This window comes from Sphaerodactylus townsendi, linkage group LG07 (assembly GCF_021028975.2).
Source record: "Sphaerodactylus townsendi isolate TG3544 linkage group LG07, MPM_Stown_v2.3, whole genome shotgun sequence".
In the NCBI taxonomy this organism is placed as follows: Eukaryota; Metazoa; Chordata; class Lepidosauria; order Squamata; family Sphaerodactylidae; genus Sphaerodactylus; species Sphaerodactylus townsendi.
This window is the reverse complement of record NC_059431.1, coordinates 23,055,117-23,075,680: the sequence shown is the minus strand read 5'-3', so window position 1 is coordinate 23,075,680 and position 20,564 is coordinate 23,055,117. Positions and strand designations below refer to the sequence as shown.

Sequence of the window (20,564 nt, the reverse complement as noted above, 5' to 3'; positions counted from 1 at the left end):
ACATTAAAACAGCATTTGAAACATATTTGTAAACAATTCGATAAAATATATAGGCTTCAAGGGGAGCCCCACATAGAGTGCCTTGCAGTACTCTAACCTAGATATAACCAGGATATACACCACAGTGGCTAGATCTTTCCTGCCCAGAAATGGCCACAACTGGCTCATTAGCCAAAGCTAGTGAAAAGCACCCTGCCACCGGTTTATCCAATAGAAGTCCCAGTACCCCCAAGCTACAAACCTGTTCTTTTAAGGGGAGTGCAGCTCCACTTGGAACAGGAGAAATTCCAGTTCCTGGTTCAGACCTTTCTTCTACCAGCAGCACCATGGTTTTGCAGGGATTAAGTTTCACCTTGTTAGCCCTCATGCCCACACCTGTCTCATGGCTTTCATAGCCTCCCTGGGATCTACTGGAAGGACAAAATAGAGCTGAGTGTCATCATCAGCCCACATATCCAAATTACCTCTCCCGGTAGCTTCAAATACATCTTTAAAAGCATGGGGGGCAAGATGGAACGTTGCAGGACCCTGTAGGCCAGAGGTCAAGGCACAAAGCAGCAACCTCCCCACCAGATAGGACTGAAACCACCACAAAACAATGCCTCTCAGTCCCAACATTGAAAGGCAGTGCATAAGGATAACATGTTTGATAGATAGGTACTTCTGCATTTAAAAAAAAAACCTTCTTGTCTTAGATTCTGGAGACAGTGATGTCTATGATGATGTAGAGCCATCTGATTTCCCTCCTCCCCACAAAATAATCAGGTAAGTGAACATATATCGTCATGTATGCAAAATGTTTTCTTTTTGTGTGCGTGATATTGATTGCTCAAGTTTGTTGTTACAATTGCTGCTAAGCCTCCTGAAGCATGAACGAAAGTATTCCATTTCCAATACTAGTAATAATAGCATTTATATTGTACTTTGTAGCATTTATATTGTACTTTAGTTTCAACGCGCTTTTCATTATACGCCTATGACAATCCTATCACTATTTCCCCCCCTCCATTATTTCAGTGGCTGACTGGAAGTGTCTTGCCTCAGGTTGGGCAAAGTTATGATTGAAAAGAGTAGTGAACCAGGAACTTCCTATCTGATCTCTCACACCTGTAGTCATATACAGCGCAATCCAGTTTGGGTGGGCCACCCCAGAGCTGAGGGGCAGCAAGCCACCAGGCCTCTGCCCCCTCTGCTTGTGGGGGGTGTCCTTTGTGCCGGTGGAGGGGGCAAACACATCAGCACAGCCCTTCACTGCTCCCTGTGAGCTTTTGCTCCCCTTACTGCTCCCCCATCTGGATTGGGCTGTCTGGCACTTAAACTTAGAGATTTGGGTATGCACCTAGGGATGGACAGAATTTGTGCAGGAGAGGGAGCTTAGTGGGGTATAATGCCATAGAATCTACTGTAACAGCACAACCCTATACATATTTACTTGGAAAGATGCCCCACTGAATTAAGTGGGGCACACTCCCTATTAAGTGTGTTTACAATTGCACCTGAAGACACACAAATATCTTTCACCTCTGCCTGAAAATCTATCAAGTCTATTTACAGGTAATCTTGGGATTATTTTTTTTTCAACTTGATGTTTTAGCCAAGGGATAAATACAAAACTCCTGAACTTTGGGAAAAACAAACCAGAGGACCGAGATTCTCAGAAGGCTAAGAAGATGGAAAAAGAGGAGAAAGAATTCCGGAAGAAATTTAAAGTGAGTACTGACCGAATACTCACCGAACGATCACTGTCATTCTTAATGTCTCATGTTTAATTATTGTCTTCCATTATTAAAAGGAAAGCATTTCATTAAAGAATATTAAGGTAGGTTGTTTTTATTTCCAAGAGCACAAATGATGCTGAACGTCCCTGGATAATAATTGACTGTGGCAGGAGTAGGCCAGCTTCTTAAAAATTAGAGCCATTGTGATCCATCATATTTTTTTAAGTTGACAAAGTGTGCATATTCAAGATCTATTAACACATATATCAGTTAAGCATGTAACTGAGACTGTGTGGTGCAGTGGTTAGAGCGCCAAATTATGATCTGAGAGATCCAGATTTGAATCCCTGCCCTGCCATGTAAGTAGCATAATCTCAGCCAACCTACTTCATGTGGATAAAATATAAGAAAGAACAATGTTAGCCACTTTGGGTCTCCATTGGGAAGAAGGAAATATCAGCTTGGCAATGGGGTGGGCAGAGCCTGTTGCTGAACCCTCGCCTGCTCTTGCTTGTTTTGCTCAGCCTTGGCCGAACTTTGTGTGAAAAGGGCTTGCAAATCTTTGCGATGAGCTGCAGCAGATCTTCCAACGGTCTGCGCCTGCTGAGTCACAGTTCTGAAAATGCTGCAAAGCTGCTCTGGAAACAACTCGCTGAAATCACAGCAAGACGCAGCAGTCGTTACTTCCCCTGGGAAAACAAATGTGAGAATGAAACACTTCCCCTCTTTTTTTTTTAATGCCATCAATCACAGATCATGTTATGACTACCAGAGAAAGTTATTTGATTTTCTCCAGAGAGAGTTTGAGGACTTGATCCAAAGGAAAGGGAAATCTTCTTATTAAGCCTCGCAACGGAACTAATCGAGAATAATCTCCTGCAACTAAAATATGGCATATAACATTGGAGAGTGTACATGAAGATATTGTTCCTTGTCCAAAGTGTGAGCATCACAGCTTGCCAAGGATTTAAGCTTGGATGACCTTGGGCCAATCACACACTCGTGGTCCAATTTACCTCACGGGGTTGTTGTGAGGACGAAATGGAGGACTGTACAGCCTTGTAGGTGGTACAACTCTGTGATTCAGCAGCCTTGTAGGTGATACAACTCTGTGATTCGGCATCCTTGTATGTGATATAACTCTGTGCATTCAGAATCCAAATCCACAGCAACTGATGATAAGGAGGGGGAGCAAAGAAATGAGCTAGGTGATGATGTTTCTGTGCCATCAAGTTACAGCTGACTTATGGCAACCCTTCTTGGGGTTTTCAAAGTAAGAGACAAACAGAGGTGGTTTACCATGGCCTGCCCCTGCATAGCAACCCTGAATTTCCTTGGTGGTCTCCCATCCAAGTACTAACCATGGCCAACTTTGCTTAGCTTCTGAGATCTGATGAAATCAGGCTATTTCAAACAATATTTTATGGATTCGGATGGTTTACATACAAAAATGGGTATACAGCAGGAGCAGACCTAGGTGAACTGATTACTGTTTTGACTGTATCTTGTTTTAAATCAGCCTTTCTCCCATTTACCCTTCCCCCATCGCTGCCACCACATTCTTGCTCTTTGCAGCCTTTGAGAAAAAAAAATCCATGAACTTATAGAGATACTCATGCATCTGATGAAGCGAGTCCTAACTGACAAAAGATTGTGCTGGAGTAGATTTTCTCAGTCTCTGAAGTTCTTTTGGACCAGTTTTATTTATTAACCCACTACCTATCAAGAATGATAGCATCCGATGTGTGATACCAAACTGGACACTGGATTATAGAAATGGCAGCTTAGATATTTGGCACCTCAAACATCTTGCGTATGTTTTAAAAGTCATTGTTTTAAGAATAATGAAGAAAACATAAATGGTTTTGTTGACTTTGTGTGCATCACAGTCAACTGTATCAACAGGGGGATCTATCCAGAGTGCTCCCAGCAGCCCCCAGAGATCATCTGTGGCAGCAAAACCATTTCACAACCGAGAAGACCTTTGCTGGATTTGGCTGTCCCCACCCTCGTTCCTGAAGCATCGATAAAGCGAAGCATCTCGGGCTTTAAAAAAAGTCATTCTTTTTCCTTAACCTTTAAAAAAAACTATATTGGAAAATGCACTGGGTGCCTACAGGGTCGCTTTGTCATAAATGCAGTTCATAAAGTAATATTGCTAATCAAGTTTTATTATTATTATTTTACTTTCACAGTTTGAAGGAGACATTCAAGTCCTGTACACGACAACCATCATGCAAGCTATCCCTCCGAAGAAAAAGGGTTCCAAAGACTTATTGGTGAAACCAGGAGACTCTGTTGATGTGATCAAAAATGTAGACAATACTAAAGTCCTGTGTAGGAACGAAGAAGGAAAATGTGAGTAAATAAATATGGGACCGCGTGCTCTTCTTCCCTTCCGCTTTCTCTCTTAGTGATGCACAGATGCAAAGAGACTTTGGGAGGAAGGGAAGGGCTGTGGCTCATTGGCAGATCTCACACTTTGCATGCAAAAGAGCCAGGGTTCCCAACCGCCAAGTGGGACCTAGAGATCTCCTGGAATTGCAACTCATTTATAGACTACTACACCAATGTGGTGTAGTGGCTAAGAGCAGGTGGAGTCTAATCTGGAGAACCAGGTTTGATTCCCCACTCCTCCACCTGAGTGGGAGAGTTTATCCGGTGAACCAGATGTGTTTCCGCACTCCTACATTCCTGCTGGGTAACTGGGGTATAAATCCAAACTCTCTTCCTCTTCCTCTTCCTCCTCCTCCTCTTCTTCTAAAAATGTCAGTTCTTCTGGAGAAAATGGCTGCTTTGGTAGGTGGAATTTAGAGAGCCTCCCCTTTCCAAACTCCAGCCCCCAGCCTCCACCTGCAAATCTTCAAGTATTTCCTAACCTGGAGCTGGCAACCCTATTGTCATTTGTGTATGTGTTAAGTGCCATCATTGCTTCTGATTTATGGTGACCCTGTGAATGTATGGTCTCCAAAGCATCCTAGCATGAACAGCCTCTCTCAAGTCTTTCAAACTGAGGGCTGTAGCTTCTTTTATAGAGTCAATCCATCTCATGTTTTCTTTCTGCCTTCAACTTCTCCTGTTGTTATTGTCTTTTCCAGTAACTCTTGCCTTCTCATAGCATGACCAAAGGACAACAACCTCAGTTTTAGATTCTGGGGAGAGTTCAGGCTTGATGTGATCTACAATCCACATACTTTTAACTGTCCATGGTGTCCATGAAATCCTCCTCTGAAAGAGAGTAAATCTGTTTGTTGCTCGTTTCTGCTTCACCCAGTGGCAGGCAGGACTTTTAGAGTGTTAGGAGTGTGAAGTAGGCTGATGACCTTTCGCTTGATTTCTTCAGGAAGCTCTGAGGACATGGAAGCAAACCTATTCCCTGGGGCATGGAGAGTAGTGGGTGTTCTGTCACGTGCCTTTAGCCTTGGGCTAAAAGCCTTGAATAGCAGACAGATTCCAAAGGAAGAGTCCTCCTGGTCTTCTGCAGCCAAAATGACAGATTCTTCTGGCACTGTAAAGGCAAACAAACATATTTTGGTGTAAACTTTTGTGAACCATGGCCTACTTCATCACATGCGAAATAACATGCATCTGCAAACTTGGGAGAAGGCACTTCTCGACCATGATTCTATTTGATCCATGTGCCTGTGAATCCTCTTCCTCTGATTGGGAAAATTACACATTATACAAAGGGCCTTATCTGGAAGTTGGCAACTCTCTCTGTGTATTGTATTTCCAGTGCATTCTTTTCTTTGGAGAAATTATGTATCTCAATTCTCAAGAGAAATGCACTTTTCCTGGTTTTGTGGAGGTTTTCCATGTCAAGCACTATCTCCAGAAACTTGTAAAATCCTCCATCTGTTAGAAAAGACACGAGTTTTCTTTTTGCATTGTTTATAATTCCTAGGAAACCAGCAATAATACAAATATATTCCCCTGGAGGTAAAAATGTTTAGTTTCTTTCAAGAAGAGCACGCCAGTTTGCGACATATCTTAGCTTGAATTTTTACAACAAATAGCCTCCTATTTGTTGCAAATTTTTACCCTTTTTTGCTGGGTGCTGCCGTGCTCTTTTGCTCCCATGAAGCAGGTCATCCACACCCACACCCTCATGGGAAACTATTTTGATTCCCACCCCCCACATTCTTCACATTCCTCCGATAGTGAAACTAGTGACAGAAGCTGAGCTTGCCAATCTACAGAAAAAATAGTTAGTCCCATCCTCACTTTCAAAGATTTGAACATCTGTCTTGGCAACTTCCAAAGAATTTGCAGCTGAAATCGTTCATTATTATTCATCATTTTGAATCCCACCCTTTCCCAAAGGCTCGGCAGGGGTTACAGCATTTGAAAAGCAGCAAACCTAAACCCATAACCACCTACCCCGACCACCTTTTAGCTCAGTCTAGGAAAAACCAGGGAACAGAGTTGCCAATTATTTCTGCTGACATGGTTTTTTGACAGTGCCCTGCACATATCAAAGTCATTTTAAGGGACTCTGTGTGTAGGGAGGTGGGGGGGGGGTCTAACAAATTATGTATGCTTTGGACCTGTGATTTCCAAAAGTGTGTGGGAGGGGGGCTTTTGATTTTTCCCTCTGTTTCTGTCTTCCCTCAAAATTACCAAATTGTCAAACAGATTCTCCCCTGGGTAAAATAAAAATACCCAGATATTTTATTTAGCAGAGATAAAAGCAGGACAGAGGTGACAGCTGGGGTGGGAGATACTGAAATGGTTTAAAAACACTCCTGAAGCAACCTCTCCTAGGAGCGACAGCCCCAAATTATGCAACCATTGAAACTAAAAAGAATTTTTAAATGGCCGTAGAATTCTGCCATAGCTCACAGTAATCAGGCAGACAAAGTATTTCTAACAGCATCTATTCTGCATTGTGAGAACAGATGCTTCTATGCAGAACTTGGAGATATTTACTTACAAAATTTTGCATGAGTTAAAGTACCATCAAATCGCCTCCAACTTATGGCAGCCCTATTAATTACTTCCAAAATGTCCTGTTGTTAACAACCTTACTCTGGTCTTGTAAACTGAAGGCCTTGGCTTCTTTAATTGAATTTATCCATCTCATGCTGGGTCTTCCTCTTATCCTGCTGGCTGCTGCCTTCAGTTTTTTGTAGCATTACTATCTTTTCTGGTAACTCTTGCCTTCTCGTGATGTGACCAAAGGACGATAGCCCCAGTGTAGTCATTTTCACTTTTAGGAAGAGTCAAGACTTGATTTGATCTATAACAGGGGTCTGCAACCTGTGGCTCTCCAGATGTTCATGGACTACAATTACCATCAGCCCCTGCCAGCATGGCCAATTGGCCATGCTGGCAGGGGCTGATGGGAATTGTAGTCCATGAACATCTGGAGAGCCGCAAGTTGCAGACCCCTGATCTAGAACCCATTGACTTGTCTTTCTGGTGGTCCACGGTATCCGTAAAACTCTCCTCCAACTCCACATTTTAAAGGAATCAACTTTCTTCCTATATGTACCCTTTCACCTTTTCTTGATCTAAGTGACTCCTGTTGAAGCGATTTGTCATTAGGAGGAAAAAAAACCAAACAGGTAACCTGACACAGGGTAGGCAACAGTCACCATATGTGATATTGTGAATATTCCATTTCTCTCCAGCTCTCTGGCAACTAATTTTTTGTTTCTTTGTTTGGTATCCTAAGAGAAGTACGAGTGAAAGAGAAACAAAAGTGAGAGCTTCTGATCGGACGGGAGAAATAGAACATTTCCTGAACTCTACACAGCAAGGAGGAGTTTGGCAAATGGTTCCAGGAAAAAAGTCACTAGTTAACTGTACTCAACAGAAATGGTCTGAGGGGAAAATGAAGTATTCCCCAAAAGTTTGGGGCAAAAAGCTGTGTGGAACTCTTGCAGAGAACATTTTGTTTTCATGCCTTACAACATTTCGTTTGTGTTATGCAGAAAAGGCCTTGTTAGCAGATCAGTTGTAATCCCAGGAGATCTCCAGCTACCACCTGAAGGATGCCAACCCCAATTTAGATGAAGGCTTAGAAATAGATTCAGGATCCCTGTGTATATCTTTGGGTTTCAGGTTATCAATCTAATGCAGTGAATTCTGCTCAGGGAGGCATTAGGCCTAAAAATTTCGACGTTTTCTGGTAGATTTAGCTCTTTGTTTACTAATGGTATTGAAACGACTTCTTTATTTCAAACAAACGTTAATGTGGGTTGTATTTAAGGGAACTGTCAACTTAGACTTGAGGCAAAAAACTCTTTATAAACAACATGATGCTGAGTGGCCTTGGCACTGAAAATCGATGAGTTGCTCTAACAGATTTGCTAATGGCAAAAATTATCTTTGTGAGAGACAGGAAAGGGGGATAGAATCACTAGATATGAGCTCATTTCCCCAGGGGAGTTGTAGTAAAGTTGTGGTATTGTCCCTTGTTGAAGGGGAAGCCTTCCTGTCTTGAAATGAATTACAGGAACTCAGATTTCAAAGGCCACCAAGGGAGTTGTATGATCAGGTTCCGAGTGTTTGCCTTGCAGTTTTAAAAATGTTGCTACAAGAAAGGAAAGTGTTATTCATTATTCTTTTATTCAGGAGGGAAACTGAGTCACCGAGGCTACAATGCACAAGGACAGTCCATTTAAAAGTCAGGTTGCTGATTCTGGCAACTCAGTGGAATGTAATATTGCCAAAGAGGCAAGAGCCGTTCTAGAATTTGAACATCAAACCCAGATTTTATTTATGAGTAAAAGTAGTGGTGACATTGGCACTGGATATACGCTCAGTGAATGCACATTTATTTTGCATGTACATCTGTTTGTAAGTAAGAACTAACACCTGTTTGGTTTGCAAATGAAAATGGAGACCAGGTTTTGAATAAATGTTCAAATTCAATCACACAGTCATCTGTATATGAGTTGAATGAAACATGGGAATTACTCCGTGCAAGTATAAATCAAAATCAAGTGAGCACTGTACACAGGTTGTGTATGCTTTCACTGTAATTTTTATATAATGTCACTACACTATGGTGTCCTATCCCATATGATGATCCCACATTTTTGGGGATCATTTCAAGAACGCCAGCTACAGCAGGAAAAAAGGAAGTGAACCCTTTAAAAAGAAAAAAAAACTTCAGTGTATTCATGCTGGGTTCCTCAGGGCTTTAAAATTTTGGCTTCATTATAGGCCCGTGGTGGTGAACCTTTGGCACTCCAGATGTTATGGACTGAACTGCCCATCAGTTTCGCCAGCATGTATTAATTGGCCATGCTGGCGAGAGGCTTGATGACCTGTAGTCCATAACATCTGGAGTGCCAAAGGTTTGCCACCACTGTTATAGGCTATGGGGAATCTTTACAGGACTTGGGGGCTGTTTTTTAAGATAGAAGCACCAAATTTTCAACAAAGCTGCTGGTGACTCTCCTTAGAAGAATCGCCATGTCTGGTAAAGATTGTGTCAGCAGATCTAATTTACGGGCCCATTTTTCCTCCATTTACACCTGTGAATGAGCCATCGAAGAGTCAGCGGCACATATTTTGCTTTCACGTTCATGATGATAAAGTTCATGTATAAAACTGAGTCATTTCCAGTGCAAGCCTACAAAAAATTACACTGTTCCAAGTCCATTGGAGTCAACAAGCTAGAAAGGCTATTACTGTGTAGGACCACACTTCTTGTGACAATGTAGCATGCACATATGCAATGGACCTTCATCTGATTTCTAGGTATAGCAGTAAAAAAAGAAAAGAAATAAAATTCCTAGTACATGGGGATGAGGCATCAACTGGTTTTTACTCAACGTAAAGTGCTGTCCTAAAAAGAGTTGCCTCCTTTTAAGGTCATTGACGGATTTAGAAAGATGTAACTTAGATTTGTGCACAAAAAAAATGTATACGCCTTACACAGATCAACATTCATGGCCTTGATTCCTGCCAAATTCCAATAAATTTCATAGGATTACATCAAAACATGTCATTTGGGGATTATATGGTCTGTTCCTTCTTTCCATCTCATGGTTCTCTCTGAGAAGAAATGTAGCAACTAAAGCTGAATATAAATATGTATGTATTTCATTTTACAGATGGCTATGTTCTCAGAAGCTGCTTAGTTGATGAGTAAGTGCTACTTTTAAAAACAAAATCTTGAAGCTTCTTATATTTCAGGTTATTTTCTTGAAACAACAGTTACTGTCTTTGAAGCTTGATCAACAAATGATTCTTTTTCCCTATGAAATGCATTTTAAGAATCTGTTTTGTAATTCATGTAAACAAATACATTTCTCCAAAGCCAAGTGTATTTTTAAAAATCTCTTTTGACAAGGAAATGGTTGACCATGACAAGTATTTTTTTTTAATTTTAAAATTTTGTTATACACATAATAAACAGAGACATATACATAAAACATAAATTTTCATATTCATATAGCTGATTGCCTAAAAGTACAGTTTTTAGATTCTATTACTCTGTCTTTTCAATATATCTGCATATCTAATAACATGTTTGTTATAATACATACATTGCCTAGATCTTTCTTCTTCTATTTTGGTTTAACCTTATTTAACTCTATTATTAATTTTCAGCTATATAATTTTTTTAAAAAGACATTCCATTTATCTTAAAATTCTGAGATTGAACTATTATGTATGAAAAATATTAACTCTGTCATTACTCTGTATTCAGTTTACCCATCCATCCATTCAAGTCCAGATATTTCTCTGCCTTCCATTTTGCTGCATATATTACTCTTGGCACCATCACCATGTACTTAAATAATTTGTTACATATTTTGGAATATTACTTGCAATATTTAATAACATGTTTTTTGGATTCATCTCAAATTCAAGTGCTAAGATCCATGGCTAATCTTCATGAACAGCATCCATGCATTTAATGATAATAGGCATAATCTATCTGGCACTTAAATGTCCTCTAACTGTGCAAAAACATGGGCTTTATTTCTGGGCAGCTGCTCTCCAACAAAATCAACTTAGGACAGCTTGTCAGTGGTTTGTGCCAGTGGTGGGATTCAGCAGCTTCGCACCACTTCGAAAGAACCGGTTGTTAAAATGGTGCTTGTAAACAACCAGTTGTGAAATTATTTGAATCCCACAACTGGAACCGGTGGTTAAATTATTTGAATCCTACCACTGGTTTGTGCCCAATCTCTTACTCTTCACATGCTTTCTCTTCAGAAATATCCTTTCCAATATTTAAAGTGCTTCTAAACCTGGGGGGTCAAACATGCACCTAGGGGCTGCATCCAGCCCCTTGAGGGAGAATCAGATGTGTGAGCCAGCTGAGGCAATCCTAACACCCCGCACCAGCTCCTGATCTGGACTCACAAGCCCGGTTCACCAAGCTGGAACAGGAACGAGGGGAAGATTTCCTCAGCTGGCTTACAGGTCTGACATGTCCTCTCAAAGCAGCCCCCCCCCCCCGCTGCAGACTTACCGGTACAGCCCCTGCCCCATGCCATTCTAATGCCAGTCGAGGCAGCTACCCCTCCCCCCGGGCCTGGCCTGACCAAGTCACATTTATGTAATAAACAGCCCTTGTAATAAATGAGTTTGACAACCCTGTTCTAAATTATGTAACTGTGCTCAGGTTTAGGGTCCTAATTTGGAAGTGAATCCTATTGGACTCAGTGGCACTTTTCCCCAAGTAAGCACACAAAGAATTATTCTTTTAATGACACTAATAAAATTTGAAATCGACTTACATGGTACATATTATGGTACATATTATGTACATGGTACATGGTACATATATGGTAGATGGTACATATTACGCACAGTACATAGTAGTAGTTATGTAATGCATTAGAGTAATACATAGGAAAGTAACTACATGTTTTGTTCTTCTCCAAATTTTTAGTGATGAAGATATTTACGATGATATCGCTGAAGGTAAATTACAGATTTCAAAAATGAATTGTAATAACTGGTCATGAAATAAATTGAAGCCCTTGGAGATTTGGTTTTTTTTTATTAACAGAATGTAGACAGTTTTCAAAAGACAATGATGTTTTCTTCTCTTTTTGCTCCTGTAGACTGCCTCTATGACAACGATTAATGGTGATTTTCTTCCAACATGAATGTCATCCTTTCTGGATCTCCAGCAGGTTGATTCCTGGGGGAATCTTTACTAATCCCCATTTCCAGACTACAAAGCAGGTCTCCCAGGGAAGGCACGAAGAGGTTTCTGGACTCTATCCTTGCTTTCCTTGATTGTGCCCTCCGAACCATTTTCCCAACCAATCAATACAGAGTAGGAAACGGATACATCACTGTGTAGCCATCTGGTTTTCCTTTTGCAAACTGTGTCTGTTTACTAAGGGTATGCTTTCAAATTTGAAAAGCAAGGTTTTTGTGTATTTGTAATATTGCTGTTGTCATACCAAGATCACTGCATGAGGCATAATGCATGCAAATACAAATTTGCCCCATTTCACCTCTTCAAATCTGTTCATTTACTCTTCAGTGGTGTATCCTAGATTCTGAAGGAGATTTTTAGTGTTTTCTTTCTTCTTTTTTTAAAAAAGAAAACTTAATGTTGATCATACAATGGATTTTCTTGTACTTTTACCACAGTTAAGGGGAAGCATTCCTAGAGCCATTTTGGAATGATGTCATGCAAAACAAGCCAGTCTGGCATTAGTTCAAATCGTGCCTCGATGATCTTGCCATGATTGGAAGGCCCAGAAACGTCCTCTCCTCATACCCAGATTTGCAAGCTTCCTGCCATGTCGCCCACTTCTGCTCCAAACCTAACTAGTAGGGTTGCCAACTCCAGACTACATAAATTGCTTCTTTGTTTATTTTAAAACAAGGCTGCTTTCGAAGGTGGATGTTGCAACATTATACCTTACCAAGGTCCCTCCCTTCTGTAAACCCCACTTTCCCAGGACCTACCCTCAAACCTCCAGGTATTTTCAAACCTGGAATTAGTAGCCCTATTAACCAATCATTGTCAGTGCCTATGAGAAAAAACTGGTCATAATGCTCAGGTGTTGTTGGTGCTCCAACCCCAAATCTTGGACCAGTAGTTCCAGAGCCTTGCTCTGTCTGCCCCACCCCTCAGAGCTAGGAAAGTGTCTGTTCAACCTCCTCTGCAGCCCCAAGATGGCTAGCAGAGGAAGCAGAGATGGCCTTCCGCTGCAAGAACAAGCTGCCTGGGAGGTCCAGTCAGATGTAACCAGGAAGTGTAAAGCTGCTGACTCCAGACTATGTCATTTAGCCTTTGTGGCATGAAAACTGTGCCAAAGACCATCCTGATCTCTGGCTGTTTTCATTTCTTTGCTCTGGACAACTGTATGATCCCCAGTTCTCTACCATGCTAATGCCTGCCCTTGAACTTCCTTGCCATGGAGCTGACCTTTGCCCCCCCCCCTCCCCTTGATATTATTTCTTTCCTGTGCCCTATGGCCCCAGCTTGACTTTGCACTACTAGCTTTTCTAAGCTACTACATGCCTCAGCAGCTGACAGCCACCTTACTTAAACAGCAGCCACATTGGGGGACTCAAAAGACTGCTGGGAAATGTAGTTTCTAGGGTTAGGAGACTTCTACCAAGCTTGATTCAGGTTGGGACCAGTTTGCCAGCCCCAGTTTGTGTTTCCTCCAATCCTCTTGTCTGGTGGCACCTGTTGTTGCTACTTCTCTTTCATTTCCAGGATATGGAAATTTCTCAGAGTTCCTAAAATGCTTACATAACAGCATTCTGGGGAATGGGGGAGACAAATAACTTAATAATTATGTCAACTAATTATCAAATGCAAAAGAGAGGTTTTTCTCTGGCTCAAAGTAAAATCCACTGTAGAAGAACTGGGGGGGGGGGGGAGAGAATAATATTCAAAACAAATCCTATGTAAGCATCACAAGTTGTTGAGATTTGTAGTGCAACCCATGGAATTACGGATGTTAGTGACATTGCTGGTAGTTTCCCCGAACAGTTGGGTCTTAGGGCCCCTGAAGAACTACCATTCCTAGAGATCCTGATATCCATGATGCTGCTTTGCATGCATACAGAAGAATAATCAGATCCTGAACTAATATAAATTGGATTTTCTCTAAATTAAGGACCCAGAAGCAATATTTGAAGTGACCTGTTTTCTATTTAAAATTTCAGATGTCCTTGGGAAAGTTAGCATGTGGCTGTCTTAACTGAAGGAACTTTAAAATAGAATATCTAGGATTTTCTCCCTGCCTAGATATATTGTAAAGCATGCAAAACAGTTTTCATCATTGCTTTAGATTGTCCTTGCATAAAATCTGTGTGCGTATTGTTTGGTACTTTGCAGGGATGATTCCCATTCAATTAAAGTATATTTAGCTGATAACAACAGCTTTCTTGTGGTGACATTAATGTTGAAGACTTCCTTTAAAAGCGGTCAAGAAGAAGGTAATGTGAAGCACCTCTACCTGAGGTCATGGAGAATTGCTGCCAGTCTTGAGTTCACAATACTGACCTTGCTGAACCAATGGTCTACGTCAATCTAAGGCGTTTTCATGTGTTCATGTGTGTTCATGACCAGATTTCTATTCATACACAGCTGTAGCTGCTATACCTGATACACATTCAGAACTCGCTTGCAAGTATAATAGTTCTCTGTCTAGTAGTATGTGCATAGAAGACCCTGATGGGATCAAGGAATGTGTGACACATAACTGAGAAAATTGTTTTGCAGAATTTAAATAATGGTATAATGGCAATCAATTGATAAAAGTTTATTTTCAATTGTCTTGTTTTTAATTAAACAATCATGAATGTAATGTATATATTGTAAAAGAAGCTTTTCATTTCATACACTGTATTCTGAGATATTAGTTCTAACCTATAATAAGCACATTGTTATGCAACAGTTTTTAGGAATTCTGCGTTTTTATTCTAAATAGATTTTTCCCTCAAGTGTGTTATGATCTGGGAAACATTAAAGATCTTATCGATTTTCTAATCTTTAGCAACCTGCCTACAGATTTCTTTACTCCTAGATATGTGTCCTTACTATTTTCATTCTTCTACCATGTACAGCATCAAAAGAGAAAAGGTGTGATATACTAGTCAGTGGAGACCAGATGGGAACTTTATTTATTTAAAACGTTTCCAGAAGGGGCTGAAAGTCACTGGAAAAAGATTCACTGGAGAAGACAAGAATGCTAAGAAACACTGAAGATATGAAGACCCCCCCCCCATGAGATGGATTAACATAATGAAGGAAGTCACAGTCCTCAGTTTACATGACCTGAGCGAGGCTGTTATAAATTAGAGGGTGTTTTGGAGGACATTGATTGATGAGGCATTCTTGTCAAACACACACACACACACACACACACACACACACACACACACACACACACACACTTTCCCAAGATGTAAAATCAGACTCTTTGGGGAAGGCCTAGCCTATCAATTAGGGTGTAAGTCTGTTTGTGGCAGTCTAATCAGGGGAATGGAGCACACATGCAGAATGAGCCATCTCTCCTGGGCAACTAAGCCTCCTCTACCTCTTAGCAGCAGCACAGCTGGGGAAGGGTGGAACACCCTGCAGAACAAGCCATCCCCTCCATCCAATTGCGCTTCCCCCACCTCCTAGCAGCAGCCTTGAAGTCGGCCCGCGGGGGTCGCAAGGAAGAGGCGAGACGCGGTGATATCATCCGGTGGAGAGAGCCAGCAGCAGGAAGCGCGGTCCGTGAACCTGGCAGCTCTGCTGTGTGCTAGTCCCTGGCACCTTTTATTAGGGTTTCTCTGGGGGCGTGTAGGGGAGGTGAATAGGCAGGAAAGCGGGAGAGCGGGAGATCGTCATGTGATGCATGATCTCATGGGGCTGCTACGTGCAGGAGGAAGCGTCCGCGTCTGGGTCTAATCCATACCTGGGGGCAAGAGCCCCTTTGTCCCTTTGTCTGGGACACCTGGTGACCGTGAGTCAGGTAGTTCATGACCTGTGACTCACGGGGGACCAGGGGGTGGGGGAGCGTGTGAGCCCAGAAGGCCGCAGCTGGCACAGGCATTCCACGCGCTCTATCTGCGGTTCTGCTGGGTTCGTGGGCTCACCCCTACAAGCCTAGTGCAGGAAGGGATGTGCGCTGCAGAACAAGCCATCTCTTCTGGGGAGTTGAGCCTCCCCACCTCCTGGCACTGTCCCCTCTCTGCCCACTGCCTGGGGCACCTGCCCTTCCTAGATCCAGCCCTACCTGTTGAGGAATGAGGAAAAATAAGCTGAAATCAGACAAGATGGAGACAGTGGCTGGCAAGGCTGATGGCCTTGAAGGTGTAATGCTTCTTACTTTCTATTGGGTTTATTCCTATTGGTCTCAGGAATCTTGGAAGCAAGGCTGAACCGCATTCTGTTACTTGAAAATAGGTGGGTGAGATGACAAACATCAGAAGCATATCTAGGGAAAATGTAGCCCAGTGAGTTTTCTGGAGGGCTCCCCCATATGGGCAGCTGCCTTCCCCTACCATGACCAATTTTTTTTGCACCAGGCCATCTCACCTGGGGAGGGGGGAGGAGGAGGGGTGTGGGGGCGATTTTCCGCAGCCCAGGGACATCTGACCCAATATGCATTACCATAAATTGATGCCTTTTATGTACTTGATAATGCTGATCCATGCCATGGTAAGACTAGATTACTTTGGAAAGTGCTAAACTCAAGCCTCTGTACTTGCTGTGTAACTCTACTTGTCTTTCTTGGGATGTAAAATCCTGTGTATCACTGTCCACCTTGATACTTTTGGAATCACAATATGTCTCTTGGACATAATCATCTCAAATTCCTCAATTCTGCTATTCTGCCGCAAACCACACGGGGGCGGGAAAATTGCCCCCGGACCCCGCTGCCAAGGGTGGGGTGGGGGTGGGGCGGATCGAGGTGGGCTGGGGGCAGGGTGGGGGCACGCAGGCTGGTCGTGTCTCGGGCGCAGTTTCCTCTCGCTCCGTCACTGCACATTCCTGTTGTGAAACTTTGCTAACCTAACTTTTAAATCCTCCCCAAACAGGCAAAACTATTTTAAACTTGTGCTTCAAAAAACCTCCCAAGTATCATAGACTTCATAGAAAACAAGGATCTGTTATAATTAGTGACAACTGTGTCATAGCAAGTTATAAGTCTTAACAGAGATAGTGAGGGCTGGTTGATTTAGAGGTGAGCAAGTTGAATTTGCTGCTATTAAAGATCTTTGATAATCCCATTCAAGGAATTTTTCTTTTAACAATTTTTTTGCCTCTAAATAAGATAACATTGATATTTCATCCATAGATATGCCAATTTCTGTAATCTTATCAACTATTTTATCATGCCAGTTTGAAGTGTTAAGTTCAGAGAGCAGTAAGCATGTGAAACTGCCTGGCTTTGAATGATGGTGGATTTTTAACCAGTATATAGTTGCTCTAATCCAAGCCAAGGTAGTTAAGGAACATAGGCCTAGTTCAATGCGTAAGGCTGCATAAGACACGCAGTTGGGGAAACCCATAATCCTATGCAGAAATTTAGAGTGTAGAGTGATTAGACTGGTGTTTTGGGCTAAGAAAAGGACTGGAAAGCCATAGAGTAGCTGCGGAACTACTTTTGCATTGAATGCCTTGATTACTGCTGGAATGTATTGGTGTCCTTTGGTGTAAAAGAAATTCACTAAAGCGTTTACAGTTGGAGTGGCTTTTACTGATGCCGTTTTGACATGGGCTGTCCAAGAATAATTGTTCTTCTGACCCTATCATTCACCAAACGGTTAATGGTTAATCTTAGAGTCTTAATGTTGTTTTGTGCAACAGGCAAAATTACGTTTCATGGGACTTACTTAGAAGTAAGAACGCAAAGTGTTGTACTGGAAATTGAGGTTAGGGTAGAGTTGGACCCTCACAAGTCAGCTTTCTCTTCAGCTGAACTTTAGTGCGTAAACCAATTGGCTGTACTGTTGCCTCCTCTGCTAACCCCCTCCCCGTACCATCTAATTGGCTGTTTATGCTGGTCCCCTCCTCTAGAGGGGGGATTAAGAGTTCTCAGGCACCACTTCAAGCTGGGCTTTTTGATGCAGATCTTGGAATTTTTAATGTATTTAATTTGAAATTGTGTTTTTGTGTTAAAACTGTGCATTGGTTTTATCTTGTATTGATTATTTGGGCTTTTATCTGCACACTGCCCAGAACCCTTCAGGGGTGGGTGGTATACCAAGTTTAATTAACAACAACAACAACAACAACAACAACAACAATATCTGCCCCTCCCCACCTTTGCTGTGTTGCTAGATTTTGAACCCCATCTGTACATACATAAATCAATCAAAATAGCTGGAGGCCAACAATTTAAGTGAGTTTTTAAAGTGAGTTTAAGTGGATCAACAGTGCAACTCTATGCAGAATTACTCCAGTCTGAGCCCATTGAAATGAATAGGTTCGTACTGGAGTTACTCTTCTTAGGACTGCGTTGTAAAGAGAGGCTTCATTTTTCCATGTACACATATTTGTTTTGTCCCACTGTAAAAGTATCCCAAAAGGTAAATACTTAGGGGATGGAGCTGCTGTGAGAGTGCACTTGTAACCCCCATGCTCAGAATGGGTTGACCCAGTAAGGGGTGGAGACTCAAAGCAGCAAGAATGCTGCAGAACTCATGAGGTTGGAAGAAGCAAGGCTACCAGACTGGGACCTTGATTGATTTTATTAAGCCCTTAACGCCTTGTTTAAGGGTTTTTGTGTATGTAAATGGTGAGAGTTTTCTGGGAACCTTCATCATCTTGAATCCCATTCACCAAGCCTCTGAAGTCTTCCAAAACCAACCACCAGCAAAGAAGAATTGGACTTGGCAATATCAGTAGACTGTAAATATAAGGACTTGAAAATGCAAACTTAACAGGACTGTAAAGTGTAAATATTAAATGTTTTAAAAGTGTTAATTGTTAAGAGAAGTAAACTGTTTTGTTTTAAATTTAGTTCTTTGCAACTCCTTCCAAGTATTGCCCCACAGAACCCACAGAAAGAGGTTTCACACTCATATATTCAATTTTCTCCATTATGTTGTGCTTGATTCAGCACATTTATAGGCAGAAAATTGCTGTGCTCTGTGCTAATTGATGGGGAGCTCTGATAGCATGAATTCATTTCCTCCCTTACCTGTGAACAGCTTTTTAACTCTGTAAGAATTCAGAATTTGATGATGATGATGATGATGATGATGATGATGATGATGATGATGATGATGATGATGATGATGATGATGATGATGATGATGATGATGATGATGATGATGATGATGATGATGATGGGCCAAACAAGTATTAGATCAGATAAACCTGTAAGCATTTTTAAAAAAATTAAAAATCAGTTAGCCAGTTGGAAGCATGGAGATGTGAACTGAGTCAGTGTTCAGTTTGCTCAAAATTATTAAAGAAACACTGGGCTTGCTGTACAAAAGAAAAAACTTAATGTGTCTTCTTTTAAGGTTCATTGGCATGCATCCTGAACCATCACTGGTCAAATGGGTTTTGCAGGTTTTGGAAATTTTACAAACCTACCTGCAAAATCTGTTTACCCTCAAATAAAAGTGGGTGAGTAAAAAAAAAGCAGTGACCAGCTCAAGGTATTTTGTTGCCCCGAGTAAGAGCTCTGACCCAGCAACAGTGATGTGGATCCAAGAAGGGATGACTTCCTTGTCTCCAAATGCCAATTGTTTAGAGTAAACCAAGCCACTGCTGTGGTGTAGTAGTTGGACTAGGTCAGTGATGGCGAACCTATGGCACGGGTGCCAGAGGTGGCACTCAGAGCCCTCTCTGTGGGCACGCACAAACAGAGTGCCCCCTCTAGGCTGGCCTGGGCCACTGGGCTCGATTATTAGCATTAAACCTAAGACCTAGTTTTGGGGAAGTAGTGTAGGTAACCCTATTAAGCGCTGTTAAACTAAAGCGCAATTCTTTATGTGGGAGTAAGCTCGGTTGCTGGCAATGGGGCTTGCTTCTGAGTAAACCCTCCTAGGGTCGTGATTCACCCATTGGAAGAGTTGCACGGTTGCGTCAAAGCAAAGCCACCGACTACCACCAAGCTTACTCCTGAGTAACGCACGCCTCGGAGCCAACTGTTTTTTTCTAAACAAAAACCTCAGTATTCAGGTTAAATTACTGTGTTGGCACTTTGTGATAAATAAGTGGATTTTGGGTTGCAATTTGGGCACTCGGTCTCGAAAAGGTTCGCCATCGCTGGACTAGGTTCAAATCCTTACCCTGCCATGGGAATTTGTTGAGTGTTACACACTCTCAACTAGACCTGCCTTGCAGGTTTTTTTTCAGAGGTTAACATAGAGAAGATCATGATATAAGCTCTTTTAGGTCCCCGTTGGGGAGTAAGGCAGGGTATAAATGAAACAAATAAAATTAAGTAAACAAATATAAATAAAGGTTTGAGTTGGGGGAGGCTTAGCTACAGTTGGCCCTGGCACTGATTTCTTTTTTCAAACAGCCTTCAGTTTTCTGAAGAAACTAATGTTTGTGAATTTTAGCTGCTGTGACACTATGTATTAACAAGCATGAAAACAGTTCCATTACTATACTCAGGCAAAAAATATTCTGTGTGTAAACAGGAAGCAGATAGATGTTTTTCAAAGAAAAACCAGTCACTGTTCAGAGTAAAACCACACTTTTAGAAGTGTGAAACTTTGCACAAACCACTATTCTTGAAAGTTGTGGAATGAATTTGGTAGTTTCAATATGTTTTAAATGCTTTGTTTTGCACAGTATACATAGCAGACTACCGTCACACAACTTTTATTTTATTATTTTTTAAAAAACCCAAATAGCCATTTGTTGTATAAGGTAACAATTTAAGCTATAATCCTGCATACATGAGCTATGCTGCAATGGAAGATTCTACTGATAGC

At 41.6% G+C, this 20,564-nt stretch overlaps 1 protein-coding gene across 4 annotated transcripts in view; it reads left to right on the top strand.

Annotated features, from left to right (window-relative positions):
- The window catches only part of FYB1 (FYN binding protein 1), a 70,500-nt gene extending 55,859 nt beyond the window's left edge, over window positions 1–14,641 (top strand). For all 4 annotated transcript variants that reach the window (XM_048504717.1, XM_048504716.1, XM_048504715.1 and 1 more), the window contains 6 exons: window positions 696–765; window positions 1,595–1,709; window positions 3,914–4,076; window positions 9,788–9,821; window positions 11,581–11,612; window positions 11,756–14,641. In XM_048504717.1, coding sequence (XP_048360674.1) covers window positions 696–765; window positions 1,595–1,709; window positions 3,914–4,076; window positions 9,788–9,821; window positions 11,581–11,612; window positions 11,756–11,778 — 437 coding nt within the window. In that variant the 3' untranslated portion in view covers window positions 11,779–14,641. The remainder of the gene's footprint in view (window positions 1–695; window positions 766–1,594; window positions 1,710–3,913; window positions 4,077–9,787; window positions 9,822–11,580; window positions 11,613–11,755) is intronic.
- Window positions 14,642–20,564: the final 5,923 nt, after the last annotated feature.